Raw genomic sequence first — 23,778 nt, 5'->3', positions numbered from 1 at the left:
TATTTAAAAACAAAGATAAATCAGGTAGGTAGCTGGGCACAGTGAAATCATAGGTTTTAGCAAGGCTGTATATCCTGAAAGATTCCCAGGTTTGCCTTACTCCAGGACAGTACTTCAATCATGTATTCATTCATGAATCCATACATGCATGAATCCATATCAGGCCTTATATACATAAGCATTGATCCAGGCCCTACTGATACAATCACAAATACACATGGCTCTGTCCCCCTGAAGCTGTGTGGAAAGAAACAGACATAGATCACCCAACAGCCTCTATGACAAGCTCTACTGAATGATGTGGAGGCAACAGTATTTTGAGAATGTCATGCTGTGAGAGATGCTACTTTATTAAATGGCTTAGGAGGGTTTTCTGAGGCCTGAAGGAGATATAGGACTTGGTTGGGCCAAGCTGAGACCAGGGCCCAGACAAAGGAGGAGTTGGGGAAAACTCTGGAACAGAAAGAGGCTGGACACCTGAAGGGCCATAGATTTCACTACAGGAGCCAGAGGTTGTCCTCTTAGTGCCTGAAATGGTGCCATCACCTTTGCACTAGAGTTTCATACAAGCTTGGAAGCCTCCAAACTACAGCTCTGAAGACTGCCATCCTCCACTAAGCCTCTTCACACTGTCTCTGAGCTTCTCCCTCTCCTGTCCTTCTGCAGCTGAAGTTTTCCTGGTCCTGCCTGGCTCCCGCAGTCCCAAATAAACACACACAGGCTTGTATTATTTTTAAACTATGCCCATGGCAGACCTCTTACCAGCTAGCTCTTCTATCCCAAATCAGCCCATAACTATCAATCTATGTATTGCAACATGTTCCATGGCTTTACCTGTGTCCCATTGCATGTTGCTCCTTGGGCAGCTTGCTGGCATCTCTCTCGCCCTCTTCCTGTCTCTCTCTTTGAATTCCCCACCTGCCTTTAAGCTGCCTTGCCATAGGCCAAATGGCTTTATTCATTGACCAATGAGAACAACATATTTTCACAGCATACAGAAAGACATTCCCATCATTTCCCCTTTTTTTCTATTCAAAAGGAAGGTTTTAATTTTAACATAGTAAAATTACATATAATAGAACAGTTATCAAGCAAGAATTACAGTTACAATATCTATTCTATTTGTATTTGGCAAAATTAAGGAAGATATTCTATCTATCTTATATTTGTGAATCTAAGGTTTTGTATATCTACCTTATCTCTTGTCATAACCAAGGAAAACTATAATTATAACTATCTAGTCTTCAACTACATCAAAGACCTCAGAAGGATATAATATTACCTAAGTAAACAGGAAGAGCATTGTACGCAACTTCCAAATATCTAGAATGACAGAGACAGCTGGCTGCCTGGACAGTTATCCAAAGTTCCTCTGCAATGCTGGGGCTTCTATCTTCAGCCCATAGGCTTAGTCTCTCAGTCACTTTTCTCTGTGTCCTGCAAAATGTCTGGCAGTCTCCTCTGTGAAGCAGGAACCTGAAGGACCATATCGCCTTGCAAAGTTTAGTGGTCACTTTCCTATGGGTCCTGCATGTCCAGTTGATACAACATTTTATCAAGCAGTCCAGGCAAGAACAGTTTCTTGCCCAAATGGCTATTTTTGCAAGAAGAAGATAAACTCCATATGGAGTGTCTTTGATGCCCATCTTTCTCTTTGAAATAAATCGGCGCTGCCAGAAGCAGACTTATCTCACAGTCCAGAAAGTCTGAGTTTTAAAAACATTTTAAATGCCATATTCTGTAGGTCTTTGAAGTGTTTGAAGATGGCCTACCTTATTGAAATATATCTATGTATACCTAGAAAACTTAACTAACATGACTATAAGTTTGATTATCATAGATGACTAATTATTAATCTGTATTTCTCAACTATACACTACAATTTCAAATGAGTTGCACAAACAAAATACTTTAAACAAGAGTAGAAATATACATGCAGTATAACGAAAATAGCTTTAAATTTGTATCAATAAACTAAAATCCATAGCAATGTAAAACATTTCAAACAAGTTGTTGCTCTTTAAAAGTAGGTTCAATAATCTACCCTTTCATCCTATCATATCTATATCCTATATTTCTATATCATATCTCCCTTTCTTGTTTTAGAAAGAGATTAACTATGACCAATAACAATTTGCAACCAATAAGCTAAACAAAGACAGACATCCATAATCCATTTTTTGGGGATGTGGGCGTAGTGTTCTAGGCTACTTCCTGCTGATAGGGAGCACTGGTAGTCTTATGGGGATCCTGAGAAAATTAAGAATTATGGTCAAGTCCTGGCTGGAATAATCTGTGAGGCTGCATTGTTTAAGCCAGTTGCCTTGAAGCAATTTTTGGATGTTGGATCATCTGGGTCTCTCAGGGGGTCTTGACTGGTCAAACCATATTATTCTGGAAGCAATCCACACATTCTCATCCTCTGTTGAAACAAAAACAGAATCTCTTTTCCAAAGCAACATATCCTTAAATAAATTTTGAAGTCAAGATACCTTTAAAATATACATACTGATTTAACTCAGCAGCCTTTACAATCAAATGTCTCTCTGCAGTTAAAATTCCCAAAGACAACACAATCAGAATTCTCTGTATAATACCAATCTTTATATGGCTTATTTTTATATTACTTTTACTGTCTCTTTAAAGACTTTATTTTTTAAAACTATTTCTTTATATAACTGTCAATATTCCTTTTCATCTCTCTTCCAAGCCTACGTACATTTTTACACATACCTTAAACCATTTAAAGTCTTATTCCATCTGAATCTGTTTTATTGTGAATCTATTGCTCTAAACTGCAGCATTACTAGGACTGAAATGGCAGCTTTGGTTTCTGGCTCTGCCAACCTCAGCTTCCCAACATGGCAGAATTACGTTTACAGTCAGCTCTGGGAACCATGCTCACCTCAGACTCTGGGAAGCAGTGGGTCTGTGCTTCCATCCAGCAGCATATAGCCCAGAAACCTCTTTTTTTTTTTAGTAGCAAAAGCTGTATCCACCGTGCACCATGTTGCATGGCTTGCAGAAACCTCTGTGTAACTTGGGCTCAAGCCCGAATACTTTGGTGTCCAGCCACCCGCATATGATATAGAAATGTAGAATATAGATATGATAGGATGAAAGGGTAGATTATTGAACCTACTTTTAAAGAGCAACAACTTGTTTGAAATGTTTTACATTGCTATGGATTTTAGTTTATTGATACAAATTTAAAGCTATTTTCGTTATACTGCATGTATATTTCTACTCTTGTTTAAAGTATTTTGTTTGTGCAACTCATTTGAAATTGTAGTGTATAGTTGAGAAATACAGATTAATAATTAGTCATCTATGATAATCAAACTTATAGTCATGTTAGTTAAGTTTTCTAGGTATACATAGATATATTTCAATAAGGTAGGCCATCTTCAAACACTTCAAAGACCTACAGAATATGGCATTTAAAATGTTTTTAAAACTCAGACTTTCTGGACTGTGAGATAAGTCTGCTTCTGGCAGCGCCGATTTATTTCAAAGAGAAAGATGGGCATCAAAGACACTCCATATGGAGTTTATCTTCTTCTTGCAAAAATAGCCATTTGGGCAAGAAACTGTTCTTGCCTGGACTGCTTGATAAAATGTTGTATCAACTGGACATGCAGGACCCATAGGAAAGTGACCACTAAACTTTGCAAGGTGATATGGTCCTTCAGGTTCCTGTTTCACAGAGGAGACACCACCCTGTCATCCAGGGATCAGCATGTAATGGCACACAGAACATGTGGCAACATATGGATTAACGTTAATGGGCTGAGTTTAAGGGTAAGAGCTAGTCAATAGTTAACCTGAGCTAATGGCAGAACAGTTTTAATTAATATAAGCCTCTGTGTGTTTACTTGGGTCTGAGCAGCTGCAGACTGGGTAGGACACAGAAAACCTTCAGCTGAATCCTTCCACCTCCCCAGCCCAAGCCTACAGCCAGTTTCTAGAGGAACTTCCCAGAGGTTGCTGGCCAGTGCCCTTCATGTGATCAGAGAACCATAGAGAGTACCAAACCCTGTCTTGTGGTGCCACCAGCCAATAGGAGGGGTACAGCAAGCCTGTTCCCTAAGACTTCCCTCTGTCAGGCCTTCTGCTTCAACTCTCAAAGCTAAAGGAGCAGTTGGGCAGTGAAGACTCTTCTTTCTGGGAGCTGAAACTGGCCCAGCTGCTCAGCACCTTTGTTCCCCAGCCTGCTTTCAGCCATGACTGTTTCTCACAGGCTGAAGAGCCTGTTCAGAGCTGGCACATGATGCACCTGACATTGCTTAACCTCTCACAGATGCAGGAACCTTTGCCCTCCTTCCTTGTCTGTGCCTCACAGACATGGAAGTGATGTAGTTATGGTTCTGGCCTGAGGATGGGGAAACCCAGGGAAGGTCACTACCCTAACATCCAGAAATCCTAGGACTTGGGGATAATAAAGATGGGACCAGCAGACCTCAGGTAGTGGGTGCTGTATAAGGACAAGGCTTTCTCCCTTAGCACTAAAGGAAAGGGGGAGAGAGGTAAGAATGGAGCCAAGGCTCTTTCCCTCAAGGAGAGTACCCATGATCCCAGCACTATGTGTTTACTTTGAACACCTGCCCAGAATACCTTTGGGGATACGGCCATGACCTCCAGCCACTAGGAATGCTGATGGCTACTATGTGGCCCTTTTCCAACATGAATCCCCTCATCTATGGCTATGTTTCCTTCCCTGGGAGAGTCTGTTACCAATGACTGACATGTGGGAAAAGGGGTATAAAGGGCAAGACCTTCATTTCAGTTCTGAAAAGTTCCAAAGGTCCACATCCTGGCTTCAGATCTCCACACACACACTGGCAAAGCCCCAATGAGACTCATCTCCATGCTTTGTCCTGGGTTTGGGTCAGGAATAAGCTTTAACAAGCTTCCTCACTAGCTCCATCTACAGATAACAGAGAAGAGTCCAGGATCCTGGATCCTGAAGTCTCTTGATCCTACGGTCCCAGAAGAAACAGCCCCCTCTTGTGCTTATAGGATGGATCAGGCCCCTCTCAGTGACCAGGTGATGATGGAGCTCAGGGCCATGGAAGCAGAGAATCCACGGCTGCACATCTCCAGCACATGGTAAGGGGTAGACACAGAACTCTTACTGGTCAACCCAGGCACTATGTGGCTTCTGCAAAGCTGAGAGGTGGAAAAGGGTCTTGGGGGAATGATAAAGACAATGAGAGTGAGAGAACCTAGAAAACCACAGTGACCAAAGTGAGATGTGTGTGTGTGTGTGTGTGTGTGTGTGTGTGATAGTTGTATGATTTAAAAAATAGAATCATATAACATGCCTTCTTAATTTTGTCAATCAAGATAAAAGAATATGAAAAGCTGAGTTAGTGGTAAGTCCCCTGGCAAAGCAAATGTATTAATAGTAGATAATAGTAGCCAGCAGTGAATCCAGACTACTGAACAATGAAAGCAGTCACCAACCCAAGGAGAGACACAGAATGGAAGACTCTTAGGGGATTAAAAAACATGATATGTATCATTGTCCCAACTCCAATATTCAAACATATGTGCACACACGCGTGCACACACACACACACACACACACACACACACACACTGTACAATGGGATTGAGGGGAAGCTGCAGGACAGGAAAGTCATCTTCCATTCCAGAGACTGTGCTGAAGCCCCAAGTTTTCCCACCTTGTCACATTTCAGTTCACAACCCTGAATTCCTTCTGTTCTCAAGTTTCTAGCTGCTATGACACACTTGAAATGAAGGGTGTACTAAAGACTTAGGAGGGTCAGAAATTCATTGAACAAACATTCCTGCAAATCCACTGTGCTTTTTACACTATTTGGGAGTCTGAGGGCACATCAGTAAATAAGACAGACATGACCCAACATTCATTATATCAGTCAGTGGGAAGAGACACTTGTTCCCCCATAGTCCACAGAATTATACCTTGGAAATCCTTGAGTTCAGTTGCAGTTTGTCTAAACTCCTCCAAAGCTGAGGTGAGCTTTCAAAGATGGGAAATAAGGAATGGGCCAAGAAGGAGAAAATTCCAGGAAGAAGTAAAGGATAAGGAAGCAGAGAGAGCAGTTCCATTGAGGACAGGAAACCATGTGTGGGACCATCTGCTCTGCCTCACCATCACCGGGGAGCTCCACAGAAATGCAGGTTCTCAGGCCCCACCCCATGTCTTCTGATTCAGAATCTCAGGTATAGCAGCTTCCTTCAGTGAGATTTCTGATTTAGCAGGCCATCCAGTTGACATTTTAACACAGATTTGAGAGCCACTGGTCTAGTAGTCACTGAACAGGAAAGCATGGCATAGGAGGGCCTGGAGAGGGATAGAGGCCACAGCAAGAACTATGAACCATACTAAGAATCTTCTGCTTCTTCCCAGAGGAAATGAGAGGCATTCCAGTGCCTCAGCCATGCAGGGGCATCTCTGCTCATATTTTATGATCAGCTACTATGTAGAAAATGAGCAAGAAGGGACCAGATCAGAAGCAGGGATGTCTGTCAGACGATTCTGGAGAGGTTCAGGACACTGCTCACTCCATCCTGGGACAAGAATGGAGTTTGTGGAAGTGGAGAGCACAGAACAGAAAGGAGAGAGATTTGGGAGGTACTGTCTAGGAAATTAGCATTAAGGGTGGGTGATTATTAGTCTGTTTTGTGCAGTTATAACACAGTGTCTGACACTGGGCACTTAACATAAAGAATCAAGATTATTTCTTGCAGTTATGGATAGAAGGAAGGACATGGGCATGGACTCTGCTTCTAGAGAAGTCCTTCTTCCTGTTCTATCTGATTGCACAACTGGGAAGGCTGAGAGTGAGAGGCCAAGGTGGCTTTTGTGACAACTCCTGTCAGGCCACAGGAATCTACTTCTGTGATGATGACATTAACCCTTTCACGAAAGCAAAGCCTTAATGACCTCACTGGGTCTTACCCTTCATCCTATCAGCACTGTGGCATTGGGGATTATTGTTCCAATGTATGAACATTGGGATACACATTCAAACTAGAGCAAAGGAAGGGTTGAGATGGTTCCTGTTTAGGCAGTATGGATGCCTAGGAGGATGGAGACCTTCATAGAGTTCTGGCCCAGAGAAGAAGCATGAGACTTAGTTCAAATCCATAAGAGTTGACTTTTAGGTGGAGATATTGTGTACACAGCCCTGGTTTCCCTGGTTTCTCCTGACATCTGAGGGAAAGAACATCTCTGTGTGTAGGAAACCACCTGTGATGGTCCCTACTGAGAACCTAGATGGAGAAGAAATGAGTGATAACCCTCTCTCATTTAAGCGGCAGAGACTACAGTCAGGTATGTGATGGGTTCAGACCTAGAGCACTATGAGTCTATACTATAGGATGAAGGGGCATCTGTTGGAGGAAATCATCATTACTTTATTTTTTAAATTTATCTTAATTTTTTAGAATTTTATACATGAGTATTGTATGTAGATCATTTCTACCCCTCTCTCTGCCCACTCTATCTTCCTGTGACCTACCCACAAACTCTCTCTTCCTCTCTCTCAAGTTCATGACCTCTTTTTAAATATTAGTGTTAAATATATGTGTAAACACACATATATATTCATATGTATATATTAATACAACTTGATGACCCACCCCATTTGGTGTTGGTCATATATATATACATATATATGTGTGTGTTTATACATATATAAATGTACATATATGTATATATACATATATAATATATTATAATATATTTATACATATATATACATATATGTATAAACACACACATATATATGTTTAAGACTGACCATTTGGGGTTGAATAACCTATTATGGAGTTATTTCTGAGGAGAACTGATTTTATCCCTCTCTAACAGATATTATCTATGGGTGGGGCCTTGTGAGATTTCCTCCATCCACATTAGCATGACAACTGCTATTGTCATTGTGCAGATCTTATATAGGCAGCAATATTGTTAATATTTCATGGGTGCAATGTCCCTGTCACATATAGAAGACATGATCTCAGGTGTGCTGGAAATCATTTCTATTCCCCTGTCTCTGACATGGACCAGGACATGCTCTCCACAAAGAGCCCCACTCCGTTAAAGATCTTCCTCAACTAGAACACAGAGGGAATACTGCTTCCTTCTCTCCCAGCCTTGGGGACTGGTGCTGCCCCTCTATCAATCTCTGGCTTGCATCAGGCTCTGTACCAGGACTCCCTGTCTCATTCTGAGCTGCTATGCCCTGGGACTCACCTCCAATCCCTGCTCATTCATCTTTTCAGTTAGGTTCTTTTCACAACCTACCCATTGGAGGCATGTTAGGAAAAATCAATACATCTGGGCTGATAGAAAATGAAATACAACAACTGGATTGGGACCAGATATTGGGGTTGTAGAGTTGCTCAGAAGGCAAAGAGTTGTAAGAAAACTATAATTTATATATATATATATATATATATATATGAAAAGCATGCAAGTAGCCACAGGAACAGCAATAAAATCTGTAGACGTACTTCCTGGTAAGGCCCAGGCTGGCCAATCTGGAAAAGAGTTCAGTCTTGGGCTAGTATAAGGGAGGGCTGGGGAGAGGAGCCTGCACATATAGTAACGAGTGCCTGGGCTCTTACAGAACAGTGGTGCCCACAACTTGAACCACTGGACCCCTTCCATCCATCTTCTCCTGTCTCTCGAGGAAACAAACACACAGAACCACTGGAGCCTGAAGATGACTTCTGGGGCCCTATAGGGCTTGTGGCTACTGAGGTGGTTGACAGAGAGAGGAACCTGTACCGGTGAGTGAGCTTTGCCTGGCAAAGGATGGTTTTCCCCAGAACACTTTCCACAAGGGATCCCCACAGATAGCACCCACCTAGTCTCTACTGTGTCTCCTCCTCCCTTCAGCAACCCAGGAGGCAAGGACTGGAATAAGAAGTGTGGGCTACCATGGAAATAGGGATTTTTATCATGAAATTTTCAAACATTTACAAAACAGGAGAGCACAAGAACTTCCCTGGCCAATTACTCTGCTCCAGCAACCATTTTTCCAAGTTTGTTTCAACTACTCATATTCCCCCTTTGTCATCACTGTCACAGTATTGTGAGTACAGGACATCAGGTGACTTCACACACAAACATTTCACTATCCCTCCCCTATAGATAAGACAGGACCTCATCTTCCATAACAAGCATACCATTACCACATCAACAGAGCTGACAGGAGTCCTTCATTCCATCTAAACAGTCTTGGCTCATTATCTGAACTGTGGTTTTTCTGCAGAATATTTTATTCATGGTATAAACAGCATCCCTCCCTTCATTATATTCGGTTTCTCCTGTCTCTTAGATTCCCTTAAATCCCCATAGTCTCTGCATTCCTGCTTCACTAACAGCCACTGTGTGTCAAGAAACCACTAGGAGCTGAGAATGTGAGGATGGATATAGCAGCCTTGTCCTTCAAGGGCCATTAGGAGTGACTGTATCCACACTTGCCTTCCATAACTTGTTACCCTCCTCCGACACTGTTATAGTTACTGTCTCGGGTAGAGAAACTGTCACTTTTGACTTTCTCCTACAAAAACTGACACTTTTCTACCCACCAGGTACCAAACAGAAAGACTTGAAAAAAATCACAAAAATTCTTGGTAAAGCCTTGTTTCAAGGCCAAGGATTTATCATAACTCTTATTATTGGGAAATATATACTTCAAGAACATAACTGCTATAAACTGAATATGTACCTCAGTGATAGTCTTTGGCTAGTGTGCAAGGTCCTAGCTTGATTCCCAGAACGTAACACACACACACACACACACACACACACACACACACACACACACCTCTATTTCATCACCCTCATCATCATCATCACAGGCATATCCAATTGCTCTATGTATGGGTTACCTGTAGGTTTGCTCTAAATCACTCAGTGCTCACAGGTCTATAAGATGATGTTGGTGTTGTTACCCCCGTGTAGAGATGAGAAAACAGATTTGAGGGTTAAATGACTTAGTCAGGGATCCACAGACAGACAGCAGAGGAACCAGACCTCAGAGCCATCTGGCTGAAGTCTGCTGTGTCCCCAGCCCTGCACTGGGTCTGCAACCAGCAGAGGAGCAGAGCTGGTGTTCACTGGTGTCTGCCTCTCCCTCTTCCAGAGTTCAGTTCCCTGTGCCTGGTTCCTACCACTGTCCCAACACAGGACTCTGCTTTGTGGTGACAAGGGCCGTGACCATTGAGATTGGATTCTGTGCCTGGAGCCAACACCTGGACAAGACTCCCTTGCAGCACAGTCACATGGTGGCTGGGCCTCTGTTTGACATCAAGGCTGAGCAGGGAGCTGTGACTGCTGTGTACCTCCCTCATTTTGTGGATCTCCAAGGTAACCAAGGGAAGCATAAGGAGTAGAGTGGAGATAATGAGTGGAGTAGACATGTCACATAGCAGACTGTAGAATGATGATGAAGAGGAAAGGATTCATGATTTCCTTAATGAGTCAGAGTAGGTTGTGAAGGTGGGCACTGAGATGTTTTGTTATCTGTCTGATTTATCTTCTTTGAAGCACATGTCTCCCAGCCTTATGACTATATATACTTCTGTTTTTCCTAAAGGAGTCCCTAAGTGGAAAGTGATGTCCTCAGTAGCAATATTAGTTGCTGATTATTAAGTACTCTTTGCAGAGCTTGTTCCTTCAGGGCCCAGCAGGAAGCTGAGAATAAATTGAGCAATTTGAAGAGATTGTTACAAAGCAAGAATAATGAAATTAATAAGGAACATTTGATACCTTGTGTCTACCAACACTGTAATCCATTAAACTACTTCAGACAGGAAGAAAATGATGTCACCAGATTCCATTTGAGAGCTGGAGCAACAGAAGAGGGGCTGCCTAAGAAAAGAGGGGCTTATAAAGTGTCCCAACCTCAGCGATCTCCAGAGATTCCTTCAGAAGATTTTTTCATTTTATTATTCTCTTATACAATACATCCCTTCTGACATCTCCCCTCTCTCCTCTCCTTCCAGTTGTCCCCCTAAATTCCCCTCTTGCACAGATCCACACTGTTCCTCTGTTTCCCTTGAGAAAAGAGCTGGCCTTTCAGTAATATCAACTGAACATGGCATAACAAAATGCAATAAGACTAGGCACAAACCTTCATATCAAGGGTAGATGAAGCAATCCAGTAGGAGGAAAACTGTGAGAGCAAAAAAGGCAGAGACACCCCAACTCCCACTGTTAGGAGTCTCACAAGAACACCAAGCTAAACAACCACAGCATGTGACCAAAAAGAAGATGTTTTAATAAATACAAAGTTATCCGTAAAAGATCTCATAAAGAAACCCATTACTACCTGTCTGTAATCCCAGCTCTCCTGAGGATGAGGCAGGAGAATTTAGAATTCAAGCGCAGCCTAGGCTACACAGCCAGACTATACTTACAAAAGGAAAAAGCAACAACAAGGGAACCAGAAATTATACAAGAGGCTAGTGAGGTGAATTTCCTCTCCTGCTTCAAGGAGCACAGCAATAGGCCCACCATAGAGACCCGGGGAATCCAGCTCACAGCAGAGAAAGATGGTGTTTGCTCATGGTGATGAAGATAAGGAGTAGGTCAAGAGGGTATACCCAAGATCTGAAGAAGTCATAAAAACTAAAGAAGAAATACAGACTGTTCCAGCTGATAGAATAACCATACATAGAAAATGAACAAAACATCCATCAGATTAAAAATATTCACTTTAAATGTCAAGCTTCAAAGAAGAAAACAAATGAAGATGAAGAAAACAAGCAGGACTCAGCTAAAAAGAACTCACAAAACAAATAAAAACAATAGTCACATTCATAAACACATGAGACCCTGAGCTACAGACCCTGACACAGGAGCACTGCTACCCAGATGATGCCTCCCCAGTGTGTCTAATGAGGCCAGCCTAGCAGGTGCACACAGAGCTTCTGGTCTCCCCAACAAAACTGCCCCAGTCACCACTCAAGCTTCTTCCCTGCAGGCCACAACCTTTCCTGTGTCTTACTCCCACTCTCAGATCAGAAAACTACAGAGTTGGAAAATTCAATATATATGATTAGTTAAAGTTTATAGAAGGACAAAATGTGTAGAAGGACAGTTACAGGGACAGGTATTAGCACATACCTGTGGTCCCAGAGTTCTACATGCTGGGCCTGAGTATTGTGACTTCTACCTAGAAACACAGTGAATCCCTGTATCCAAAATCCCAAAAGGAGAAAAGAAATGCAAAAACATACCAAGTCATCTTAGATGCCTCAGGAAATTTCTGGTCTTAACAACAAAAGTCCAGGTCTCCACATTCCCCTCAAGTCCTGGGAAGGTCATGACTAGTGTTTACTCTAACAAGAAGGGAGGTTGGAGAGGTACAGCTTCTTCTGGGATTCTGTGAAAATTGGCACAGCACAAAGCATGGATAAGTGCTAGGATCTGGTGCTGGGGCTGAAGGTGACATGAGGAAAGCCAGGGTTTCAAGGCCCAGAACTGTCACACAGAAGGCATGTTAGTGCTGTGTGATTCCATGTGAAACTATTGGCTGGCATTTTGTTGATGGAAATTCCAAACTGTACAACCTCAAGCAGGAGCAATTTCATTGTCTTATTTCCTGGTGATTATTGATTCCAAAGCAAACACCTAAGAGAAATAGAAATGTTCTCTGCTAAATGTTATACATTACAACACTGTTTGTCATGGTGTAAGTTAGAAGCAAACTCAGTGCTGAAGGGGCCGGCAACTGGTGGATTGTAGAGTGGCAATTCCGTTACCAGGGATCACATTACTGACAAGTGACATTCATCATCAGGATTCTACCATTGTCAACTAGACACCCAAGCACATCACTTTAATTCATAACTTCCTATCTCATGTCTCCAAAGTTTCAGTTTCATCTCATAATTCAAAATATAATCAAATTTCAAAGGTCCCCATGGTCCTTAATACTTCTAGCAGTTTAAAACTCCATAAAGTCCACCTCTCAACATAGACTCAAGGCAGTGTCTTAACTATGAACCCCTATAAAATTAAAAACAAGTTACATACTCTCAACATATAATGGAACAGAATAAACATTACCATTCAAAAATGGAAGAATCAGGTCATACCAAGGAATGATCAGACCACAGCAAGACAAAACTCCACCAGCATAAACATAAAATCCTGCAGCTTCATGTCCAGCTATGGAGCTCATGATGTCATTCACTAGACTCCAAAGGTAACTTCTCTCTTTAGGCCATCTCTCTAATCATTGCCTAAAACTTTATTTAGCAGGTAAAAATGTGTTTCAGGCTTCTCTCTTATGCATGATCTCCATTCCAACTTAGTCTGTACTTTCAAAGGTTCATAGAATGACCTCGCAGATTTCCTTGCAGGATCTTTGATTCAGACATATTGCCTGGTTCTAGCTATTGTCTGAAATTGTGAAGCATGACTCAGTGACGCCCTCAATATAGTATCTTTCAAGCCTGAAAACCTACAGGGATGATACTGACAAGTTCTTCTACCAGCTTGCAATGTGGCCACCCACACCACAGTTGTATTATGGGGAAACACTTTCTTGCATTTACGTCTAGGGAACAGGAACACCATCGCTTCAGGCTTTCTGCCTTTAAATGAATGTGGATCTTCACAAGATGAGTCTGTGAAGAATGAGATTTTCCCTCAGGACCCCTTTCCTGTTGTCACCTGCACTGCAGCCTTCCCCTCAGTGACGCTGTTCTCTCACAGCTACAGCGGGTTGTGTAGAATCATTCTGGATGTTTTCTGTCCTGAAACTTCTCCTGCCAAATTAGTCCCTTAAATTCATCTTCAGTCACATTCAGGGCATTAACACAATAAATCTAAATTCTTAGCCAAACTGTCACATGAATGGATCCTCTTACAGTTCCCAATGGAAAACTTGCTGCTCTCTGCAACCTCATGGACTGGCCTCCACTGTCTCTCTCAGCATTCTTGTCTTCCTGCTTCCACCTGAATGTCCCCATAAGCTCTGCTCTCAGCATGGAAGTGTTTTCCTAGTCCTAAGAATGAAACTCTTCACATTCCAGCCACAAAACAGTTCCAAAGGCTTAAGAACCACATGATAAGGCTTTTTACAGCATCAATCCAACTTTTTGTATCCATTTTCTGTCAAGGTTGCTTTACTTATAGTTCAAACAAAATACCTGACCAAAGACACTTAAGAGAGAAAGGATTTATTTTCCTCACAGTCAAAGAAACAGTTAATCATGACATGGAAGTCTGAGAACATGGAGTTTTCAGCACCTGATAAACTTGAGTCAACAGAGGAAGCAGAGAACAGTGAATACTTGTGCTCATGTGACCTTCTTCATTTTGCACAGTCCTAGGTCCTAGTCCATAGAATAGTACCACACACAGTGTGTAGGTCTTCCCTACTCAATTAACCCAATCAAGATAATCTCTTACTATCATGTCCTGAGGCCTGTATCTATGATGATTCTAGATTTTTACCAATTTCACCTATAATATTAACCATTCCAGTGATCTATCCAGCTTTTCTTCAGTTGACAAAGGTACCCTTGGGTCTCTTTCATAGCAGAAAACTCCATCCTGCAACTAAGAATTTTGAGGACACCATCAATCCCAAGACACTGAGGCTGGTGATAGCAGCACCTCAGAGAACCTGCTAGGTGTCAAGTTTCTGACAGTAACCTCTGAGACTGTATTCTTTATAGCAGCCATGGACATGATAATAAAAAAAAAAAACCTCCACTCCACTGTGAATGCTCACCCAGCAGCTAGCCAGGGGCAAAGCCAAGATTGATCCAATGAGGGTCAGTCTGCATGAGTCACCACTGACAACAGGTCACACTCACCCTCACTGGCATGGTGATTGATAATGAGGAAACAGTTGATAGTTCTGCTGTGCTGTCACTGGAATTTAGTTATTAGAATTTAAATTTTGGTCATAGTTTTTCTCATAAACATCAAAACATAAATACAAACTAAATAAAAATCATAACCAAAGCAACTTATAGGAGTAAGACTTTATTGGGGCTTAGATTCAGAGGGTGAGTTCATGACCAATATGGCAGGGAACATGTCAGAAAGCAGGTAGGCTTGGTACTGGAGAAGTAGCTGAGAGTTTACATCCTGATCCACAAGTAGGAGAGAGAGAAAAAAATGATAAAAGCATGAGCTTTTGAAAATCTCAAATCTCACCAGTGACACAGCTCCCCCAACAAGGCCATACCTCCTAATGCTTCCCAAACAGTTCCACCAAATATAGGGGCCCATTCTCATTCAAATCACCACAATCATTCTAAGTCATAGGGTGCTATTTTCCCAGCCAAGCATGGATCAATGGAAACACTAAATCTATATCTCTTGAATCTTTTCCTTCACAGAGGGACAGGTGAACATTTCCTTGTTCCGTGTGGCCCATTTTCAAGAACATGGGATAGTCCTAGAAACGCCATCCAGGGTGGAGCAGTGTTTTGCAGTGCTGGAAAACCCAAGCTTCTCCCCAATTGGAGTTCTAATGAGAATGATACCTGCTGTCGGGCACTTCATCCCCATCACTGCCACCACATTGATCTACTATCACCTCAATCTCAAGGAAGCGACATTTCACCTTTACCTGGTCCCTAATGACTGTACCATTCGTAAGGTGATGCTGAGGATCACAGAAGTGGGTGCAGGGTGGGCTGAGAGAAAACTTGAGATGCAAATAGTGAGCCCCTTGGAGAGATTCTCAACTCAGAGTTGGGATGCAGTTCTATAAGGAAATCCCTCGTGTGTGTGCATAATTCTGTTCTCTTCTTGGATACTTCACACCACAGTCCCTGAACTGCCTTTGACGCCCATTTACTAATTTCTGAACAGCCTTCTATAGCCTCTTTTTACCCATCAGAAGGATGGGAATTCTCTGTGCACAATCTGTAGCCAACTCCCTTCATTTGTGGCAGTGACCCTGTTCCCACAATGAACATGAAAGGGGCCAATAAGTCAACAGATATCTATGTTGCAGACCACAAGGTATTAAAGTGACTTAAAGGTGTCACCACCCTTATCCCAACAAATGTACTGATAAACTATCTCACCTTATTCAGACCAGATGTTGTGGTCCAGAAATCTAGGTAAATTACTGTCTACAATGTTCCCTAGGCCATTAATGATGAAGAAAAGATGGCCCAATTTATTCGAATAAACAAGCCACCCCCAGTAGACTCTCTGTACATTGGATCCCGCTACATTGTGTCTGGTTCCAAGAAACTGGAAATCATCCCAAAGGTGAGCATCCAAGTATTTGTTACTCTTCAAGGTCAGGTGACAGGCTTGGAGAAACCTATGGGGCAGGTTACAAGGCTTTGCAGAAAACTGAGATTGGATAGAAAGCAGTTATGATTGGGATAAGCAAGAATACATCACAGTTAGGTGGAAAGCAATTTAAGGGACCACACAGGAATGCAGATTGAGCCTGGGGAATTGAGGAATTAGATTCAATATGGCACAGGGGAGAGTCCAGCTAAATATAGAGAGCAATACCTGGCTTAGGCTACGTGAGCAAGACTTTCAGGATGAACTCTCACTCATCCATAGATGTTAAGGGTTTGAATTTGAAATGTCTCATATAGACATCCATGTTTAAACACTTGGAACACAGCTAGTGGTAGTATTTTGAGAGTTTGTGGAAACAAATATGTGAGCCCTGGCTATCAAAAGCATGTCATTAGTGTCAGGTCTTGAGGCTTATAGTCATGCCCTGATACTTATCCTAGACTGCTGATTTGCTGGTCCTCTGGGACATAATGAGCCCTGACACCAAGAATGGAGCCCCAGCTTCCATGCATTTCCCACCTTGGTACTAAACAACAATACAAACCCTTACTTGAGTTGCCTCCTGTCAGGTTTTTGTCAGAGTGATGAGAAAAGAACAGCATGATGGGGTCCCATCTGGGTCCTTAACCTTATGAATAAAGATGTGTGTTCAAAGTCTGTGGGTTACTTCATGCAAAAGATAGCCAGTGTCTAATATGGTGTGCAAGATCAAGAAAGTATGGGGGTGGGGACAGCCCTCCTTCATAGGATGTGTAGTTCACTCTTACACGGTAATTCTTTCTCTCTTCAGGAACTGGAGCTGTGCTACCGGAGCCCTGGGGAATCCCAGCTCTTCTCTGAGATCTACGTTGGCCACATGGGTTCAGGGATTAAGCTGAAAATCAGAGACAAGAAATATAAGAATCTCATATGGAAAGCCCTGCTGAAACCAGGTAAAATTAGTTTAAGGCCAGAGACCCCAAATGTAGAAGAAAGGCAATGAGTGGGAGAGGTGAGTGGTCATTGTTTCTGTGACACAAAATAGATTAGTTTTGTGACCTCTGCTCGATCCATAACAGGTGTTCTGACCACAGTTTAATAACTAATGCTGTGTTAGTTAGCTTTCCTAATAGTGACAAAATACAAGAGATAAACAACTTAAGAATAAAGGTTTGTTTTGATTCATAGTCTTAGAATCAAGTTTCAGTCCACAGTGAGCTGCCTCCATCTCTTTGACCCTGAGGTGAAACAGGATATCATGTAATGGGAGCTTGTGAAAGAAAAGGCTTTTTACCTGTTAGCTCCAAAGCAGAGTGGGGGGAAGGAGAGGGACAGAGATGAGGGGAGAAGAGGAGGATGCTAGGAGAAGAGGAGTAGAAGAGAAGAGGAGGAGGAAGAGGTGGAGGAAAGGATAGGAAGAGGAAACGAGGAAGGAAGAGGAAAAGGGAAGAAATTCATGCAAGTTATTCTCTTCCAGGACATGGCCCCAGTGACCTACTTCCTCCAGCTATACATTCTTATATAGTTTCCACTACCATTCTTACTACTCACGTAATTATGAGTTCATTAGTATATGATTTCATTCATAAAATCACAGTCCTCATGACCAGTCACCTCTGATTGCTGCTGCAGGACTAATCCTTCAACACGTAATAATTTTCCAGGAAAAACATCTTATCCTACCCACCACATACCCTAAAACCCATTTTCTCAGTCCTGTATCCTGATTTCTGCCTCCGCTTGAAGTGACAGATTTTGAGAAGCACAAAGCAACTGGCTCCAGTTCACATAATAACTCAGCTTTAAAATGAAGGGATTTTGCCAATATGCGATACTCAATCTTAAATTTATCCATAATTTGAATAACAAATTTTTTTTAACAAATTTTAGATGCATATAATCCATTCTAGTCACTCTACCCTACAAAAAAACCTTATCTCTCTTCTACTCCTACCAGCCCCTCTTCTTTTCTACAAAGCTCTTCTCCACATTTATAAAGTTTTTCTTTGTGTCTCACACAAACTGGAACCATCTATGCATCCATGGATTTTACACTATTCAGTAGAGTTTAATGAGCTCACCAGCAGGCATACAGATAGAGTGTATACCTCCCTTGTCCCCATCATCTATTATCTGTCAATAGTTTAGCAGTAAGTGGTACTATCCCTGGGAGCTGATTCCCCATGTCTAGCTGACTGATGGGCTGGCCCAACTTGTGTGGGTCCAGAGGTGGTAGGTGCAGGTGCTATGAGTTCATTATTGTGATAGCCATGTCATGCTTAGAAGACAGCACTTCCCAGCCTTTTTCATATCTTCTGTTGCTACATTCTGTTGTTGTTTGTTTTTACTCTTTTGGGTGGCCTGCCACACAGCTCCCAAGTAAATCACACACTGAGGCCTATTCTTAATTATAAATGTCTGGCCTTAGCCTGGCTTGTTTCTTGCCAGCTTTCTTTAACTTTAATCATCCCAGTTATCTTTTGCCTCTGGCCTTTTCCTTTTCTATTCCTGTATACCTTCCTTTGTTTCTTACTCCATGGCTTGCTATGTAGCTGGTTGTCTGGTCCCTGAAGTCCTCCTCCTTCTCTGGTACTTTTTTATGTAGCTCTTTCCTCCCAGTTTTCTCCTTCTACTTATCCTCTCTGCCTTCCAGCTTCACATATCCTTTCTCCTGCCTTGCTATTGGCCATTTAGTTCTTCATTAGACCATCAGGTATTTAGACAGGCAGAATTACATAGCTTCACAGAGTTAAACAAAAGCAACATAAACAAAAGTAACATACCTTAAAATAATATTCTACAACAACATTCTTTCCACTTCCTCTTCTACAATTTTCCTTGAGCCTTAAGCAGGTGGTATAAATATCTACTTATAAAGATGACTACTCAGCCATTCCTTATTCTCAGTATCCTGTACAGCCATCGGTGTAGATGAACAGTCTTATTAAATAGGAAACACAGAGCCAATATGGTGATATTTTATTTGTACTGAGATGTGATTTTATTTGTATGTTAATAAATAAAGTTGCATTTCAGTACAAATAAAATATCACCATACATAGTTATCTGCATTCACCTCCATTCACAGCAAAGAGAAGCTTTTCTGATGAAAGCTGAAAGTAGCTTTTGTCTATGGCATAAACATAGATATTTAGAAGGTCATTGATACTATGCCAGTTTAGCTTAGCAACAATAGTAGCTTCTCTCAAGGCCCTAAGACCTCCTCAGATCTGTGTTTGTTTGTTTTACCAGTTTTATAGTATTTGGGATGGATTCTATTTTGTAGAGTGGACCTGAAATATAATTAGGGAGCTACTGATTGCTCCCCTTATAATTATATCACTATTGCAGCAGTGGGACCATGTAGCATAGCAGGTTGCTTATAGAATATAGACCACAGAATCAACTAACCAGGGATCATAGGGGTTCACAGAAACTGAACTGATACTCAGGGAGCCAGTATGGGTCCAGTCTAGGTTCTCTGCATATATGCTTTGTTTGAGCAGCTTAGTGTTCTTGTGAGACTACTAACAGTGGGAGTGGAGGCTGTCTTGGAGCTGGAGTTTTGTCCAGTCCTGCCTGGCCCACGGTCAGGACAAATCTCTCTCACCCACCAGTCCCACAGCTGCTCAGACGCAACCAAGTAAACACCAGAGACTTATATTACTTATAAACTGTATGACCGTGGCAGGCTTCTTGCTAACTGTTCTTATATCTTAAATCAACCCATTTCTATTGATCAGTTGCCACATGGCTCGTGGCTTACCAGTATCCTAACATCTGCTTCTCATTGTGGCAGCTGGCAGCATTTCTGTTTCAGCCTTCCTCCTCCCAGAATTCTCCTCTCATGTGTACTGGTGTTTCCCATAATAGTGTTTTTGTCCAAAGTTACCCTCCCTTTGTCTCTTGTGGTTCCATGTGTATTTCAGGGTTTTTTTTCTACTATGTGTTAAGAATGTCCCTGGAATCTTAATTGTGCCGCATCAAAACTGTAGATTTCTTTTAAGAGGGTGATGATTTTCACAATATTGATTCTTCCAAACACGGTAGGGGTGTCTTTCAAAGGTCTTTCTTGATTTATTTCTTTGATGTATGTTATAAAGTTTTTGTAGTAGAGTTCTTTGATTTCTATGGTTAGGCTTTTCTGTCCAACATTTTGTTTTATTTATTTATTTGTTTATTTGTTGGCTCTTGTAAGTCATCTATATTTTCAAGATGACATGGACAAGAGAAAACTAAATAGTGAAATTTCTTGAGTAAAGTAACAATACAATCTTAGTCCAGTGTTCACAATGCCATAACTAAGCTCCCATAATCAGTACCTATTGGGATGCCCAGCCCTTGACAGCTGTCAAACAGTGGTGGTTCCCACTCCTGAGCTGCTAGAAACAGGCTACACATATGGTCAAAGAGTAGACTTTTCTTATCCTTGACTTGAGTGAGCCACAGGTGGAGAACTGGCCTGCCCCAGCATCAGGCCAGGGTTTGAATCTCACTCCAGCACTGACTTTGAAGGCAATCTTGGAAAGTGACTTAATTCACTTAAGTCTGACCTTCCTCACCTATAAACTGAAGATCAGAATGAGGAACTTGTAGGATGGTTGGAAAGGTTAAATATTGTTCATACACATCTCGTAGTATGGTCCTTAGCTGATGGGAGCAATGTTGTTGTTTTTCTTTATATTAAGCGAATCTCTTCCATGTATTTTTCTTAATTGTGTCCTTTGGGACTCATCAAAATCTACTCCTATCCATGTGGGAAATTATTCAAGTACTAGAAGATTATAATCATGGCCCTCTTGTTTTCCTAATCTTTCATCTTGGCTTTACAATTCACAGTCACTCAGACACTTTCTTTATTAGATGCTGAAGTTTATTCACAAGTCAGGATGCACCAAGATGGTACAGCTAACATGGAGTGGAAGCAATATCATCCTTCATATAAATAGAACCAGGGATTCCAATACTACAAACTGAATCCTTGGGCTGACTTCCCTAAACCATTAGAGAACAGTGAATTTAGGGTCTTCTCAAACCCTTGAGGCTTATTCATGAACTGAAATTTATTTATCTCCTGCACTTGTTGATAAAATTAACTCACTGGTCCCATGTGCTCAGTCTTGCCTCATCTGACTCCGCCATCAAATCAAGAACACACGTTTGTGGCATGTGAGTGTACAAGGTCAAACAAGGACAAGAAAATAGTTTTCTACCCAGAATCAATGTCAAATAGTTTAAACCAGCAAAGGACTTTGTTAGTTATCCACAGGGAATACAATCTAAGATAAAATTGAGGATATGATCCTGTGGGAGAAATGTTTATTGCTCATTCACATGTCTTCTCTCTCTATGATGACAGGCCTGGTGCCCATATTGCCTGTGTGAGTAAGGAAATGTTCACCATCCAGATTATAAAGAATTTCTGTAGTTCATTCTCAAAATTTCAGGAGTGGGTGAGAGTTTCAAAAGTGCACTTAATGTTGATGACAGGCATCATTACAGATGTATCATCTCTCCTTTCTTCCAGGGGACCTCAGACCTGCATCACCCATGAGTGTTGAAACCCACAAAGGTAACTAATAGCTATACAAAGCCAGATAAGTCAATAGTATTCTGCTAATAGATCATCTGACCCTTGAGAGAAAGGCAATGAGAAAGGAGGGAGCCTCTATTTGCAAGACTCACAAGAACAGGAATGAGAGATGCATTCCCAGGGCAGAGTTCCTCCTGTGACCCTTGCTACTTCCTTCCCATAGAAACAATAACTCCACCCACTCCCAACCTGAACACCCCACCATGAACCCCTCCTCCTTGTCAGGCAGAGTGTCACACTAATAACTGGACTCAAGAATGTAAATATGTTTTTCAAATGACTTCCCAGCAAAAGAAAGGAGCCAGGGATAGAGATGAAATACATGAAAAGTGCAAGAAGTGGTCAGACAATGGGAGACCCAGATAGAGCCTTTGTTTGCTCAGTGCCAGTCTCATCTTCACTCCTAGATACTTGTGCCTTGCTGCACTTTGTGGACCAGTATCGGAGGCAGCTGGTGGCCCGAGTGACATCAGTGGACCCTGTCTTGGACAAACTGCATGGTCTGGTGCTGAATGAAGAGGATTATGAGGCGGTGCGGGCTGAAGCCACCAACCAAGGCAAGATGCGGAAGCTCTTCAGCCTCAGTAGATCCTGGACCAGGGCCAACAAAGACCAAGTCTACCAAGCTCTGAAGGAGACCCATCCTCATCTGATCATGGAACTCCATGAAAAGTCGAGCAGCATCTCTGTGGGATCCTGACATCTTAGTGGCTGTGGCATGAGCACTCCCCTTGGAGTCCTGGATTTACCTAATTTTTCTTTGGCCCTCAATTTCTCCATCTACAAACCAGTTGTCATCTGAGTTGCCTCTCTGATAGCACTGTTATCAGGACACCTTTTGGGGACCCAGATGTCCCCTCTTGGCCTTTCCCAGCCAGATGGTCATGTGGGATGAGCATCTCAGTAAACATCCAGTGGAGTCAGCAAGTCTATTCAGCCCTTGTCCAGTCTGTTCTTAGTGCCTGAGTGGCCAGTCTCATGCCCACCTGGCCCATGATAGTATAAGCAGTACTGGGGAGCATGGGAATAGAGACAAATAGAAGGTACTTTTCCCTGGAAAGTATATGTCTTATAAATAGGAAAGGAAGAAAGCTTCTTAAACATTTTCCACCCTCAGTTTGGTTTTATTTACTAATTTAATTTCCATTTCCAAGTCTCAAATAGTTTATTCATTTCATTCCACTGTTTGGGGGATATTATCTGGATTTTTTTATTTTATAATTTAATTTAATTTTATATATCAGCCCCGGATTCCCCTGTCCTCCCCCCGCCTTTCCTCCAGCCCACCCCCCATTCCCATCTCCTCCAGGGCAAAGACTCCTCTGAGGATTCAGCTCAACCTGGTAGATTCAGTCCAGGCAGGTCCAGTCCCCTCCTCCCAGGCTGAGCAAAGTATCCCTGCATAAGCCCCAGGTTCCAAACAGCCAGCTCATACACTAAGGACAGGTCCTGGTCCCACTGCCTGGGTGCCTCCCAAATGGTTCAAGCTAATCAACTGTCTCACTTATCCAGAGGGCCTGATCCAGTTGGGGGCTCCTCAGCTATTGGTTCATAGTTCATGTGTTTCCATTAGTTTGGCTACTTGTCCCTGTGCTTTTTCCAAGCTTGGTCTCAACAATATCGCTCTTACAATCCCTCCTCTTTCTCACCAATTAGACTCCTGGAGCTCCACCTGGGGCCTGGCTGTGGATCTTTGCATCCGCTTCCCTCAGTCATTGGATGAGATTTCTAGCACGACAGTTAGGGTGTTTGGCCATTCTATCACCAGAGTAGGTCAGTTTTGGCTTTCTCTCGACCATTCCCAGTAGTCTATTGTGGAGGTATCTTTGAGGATTTCTGGGGACCACTCTAGCACTTTGCTTCTTCCTATTCCCATGTGGTCTTCATTTATCATGGCCTCTCATTC

General features: G+C 42.2%; 1 protein-coding gene across 1 annotated transcript in view; it reads left to right on the top strand.

The window, feature by feature from the left end:
• The window catches only part of LOC131917014 (NACHT, LRR and PYD domains-containing protein 1a-like), a 60,089-nt gene extending 37,517 nt beyond the window's left edge, over positions 1–22,572 (top strand). Inside the window, exons 5-13 of the mRNA XM_059270664.1 lie at positions 5,020–5,109; positions 7,233–7,324; positions 8,685–8,784; positions 10,146–10,369; positions 15,367–15,629; positions 16,127–16,252; positions 17,091–17,232; positions 21,807–21,833; positions 22,262–22,572. Of these exons, the coding sequence (XP_059126647.1) occupies positions 5,020–5,109; positions 7,233–7,324; positions 8,685–8,784; positions 10,146–10,369; positions 15,367–15,629; positions 16,127–16,252; positions 17,091–17,232; positions 21,807–21,833; positions 22,262–22,572 (1,375 nt within the window). The remainder of the gene's footprint in view (positions 1–5,019; positions 5,110–7,232; positions 7,325–8,684; positions 8,785–10,145; positions 10,370–15,366; positions 15,630–16,126; positions 16,253–17,090; positions 17,233–21,806; positions 21,834–22,261) is intronic.
• The last annotated feature ends 1,206 nt before the right edge of the window (positions 22,573–23,778 follow it).

Source organism: Peromyscus eremicus, chromosome 8a (genome assembly GCF_949786415.1).
Source record: "Peromyscus eremicus chromosome 8a, PerEre_H2_v1, whole genome shotgun sequence".
Taxonomy (NCBI): Eukaryota; Metazoa; Chordata; class Mammalia; order Rodentia; family Cricetidae; genus Peromyscus; species Peromyscus eremicus.
The sequence above is the reverse complement of the archived record's forward strand: the minus strand, read 5'-3'. Positions and strand labels throughout refer to the sequence as shown.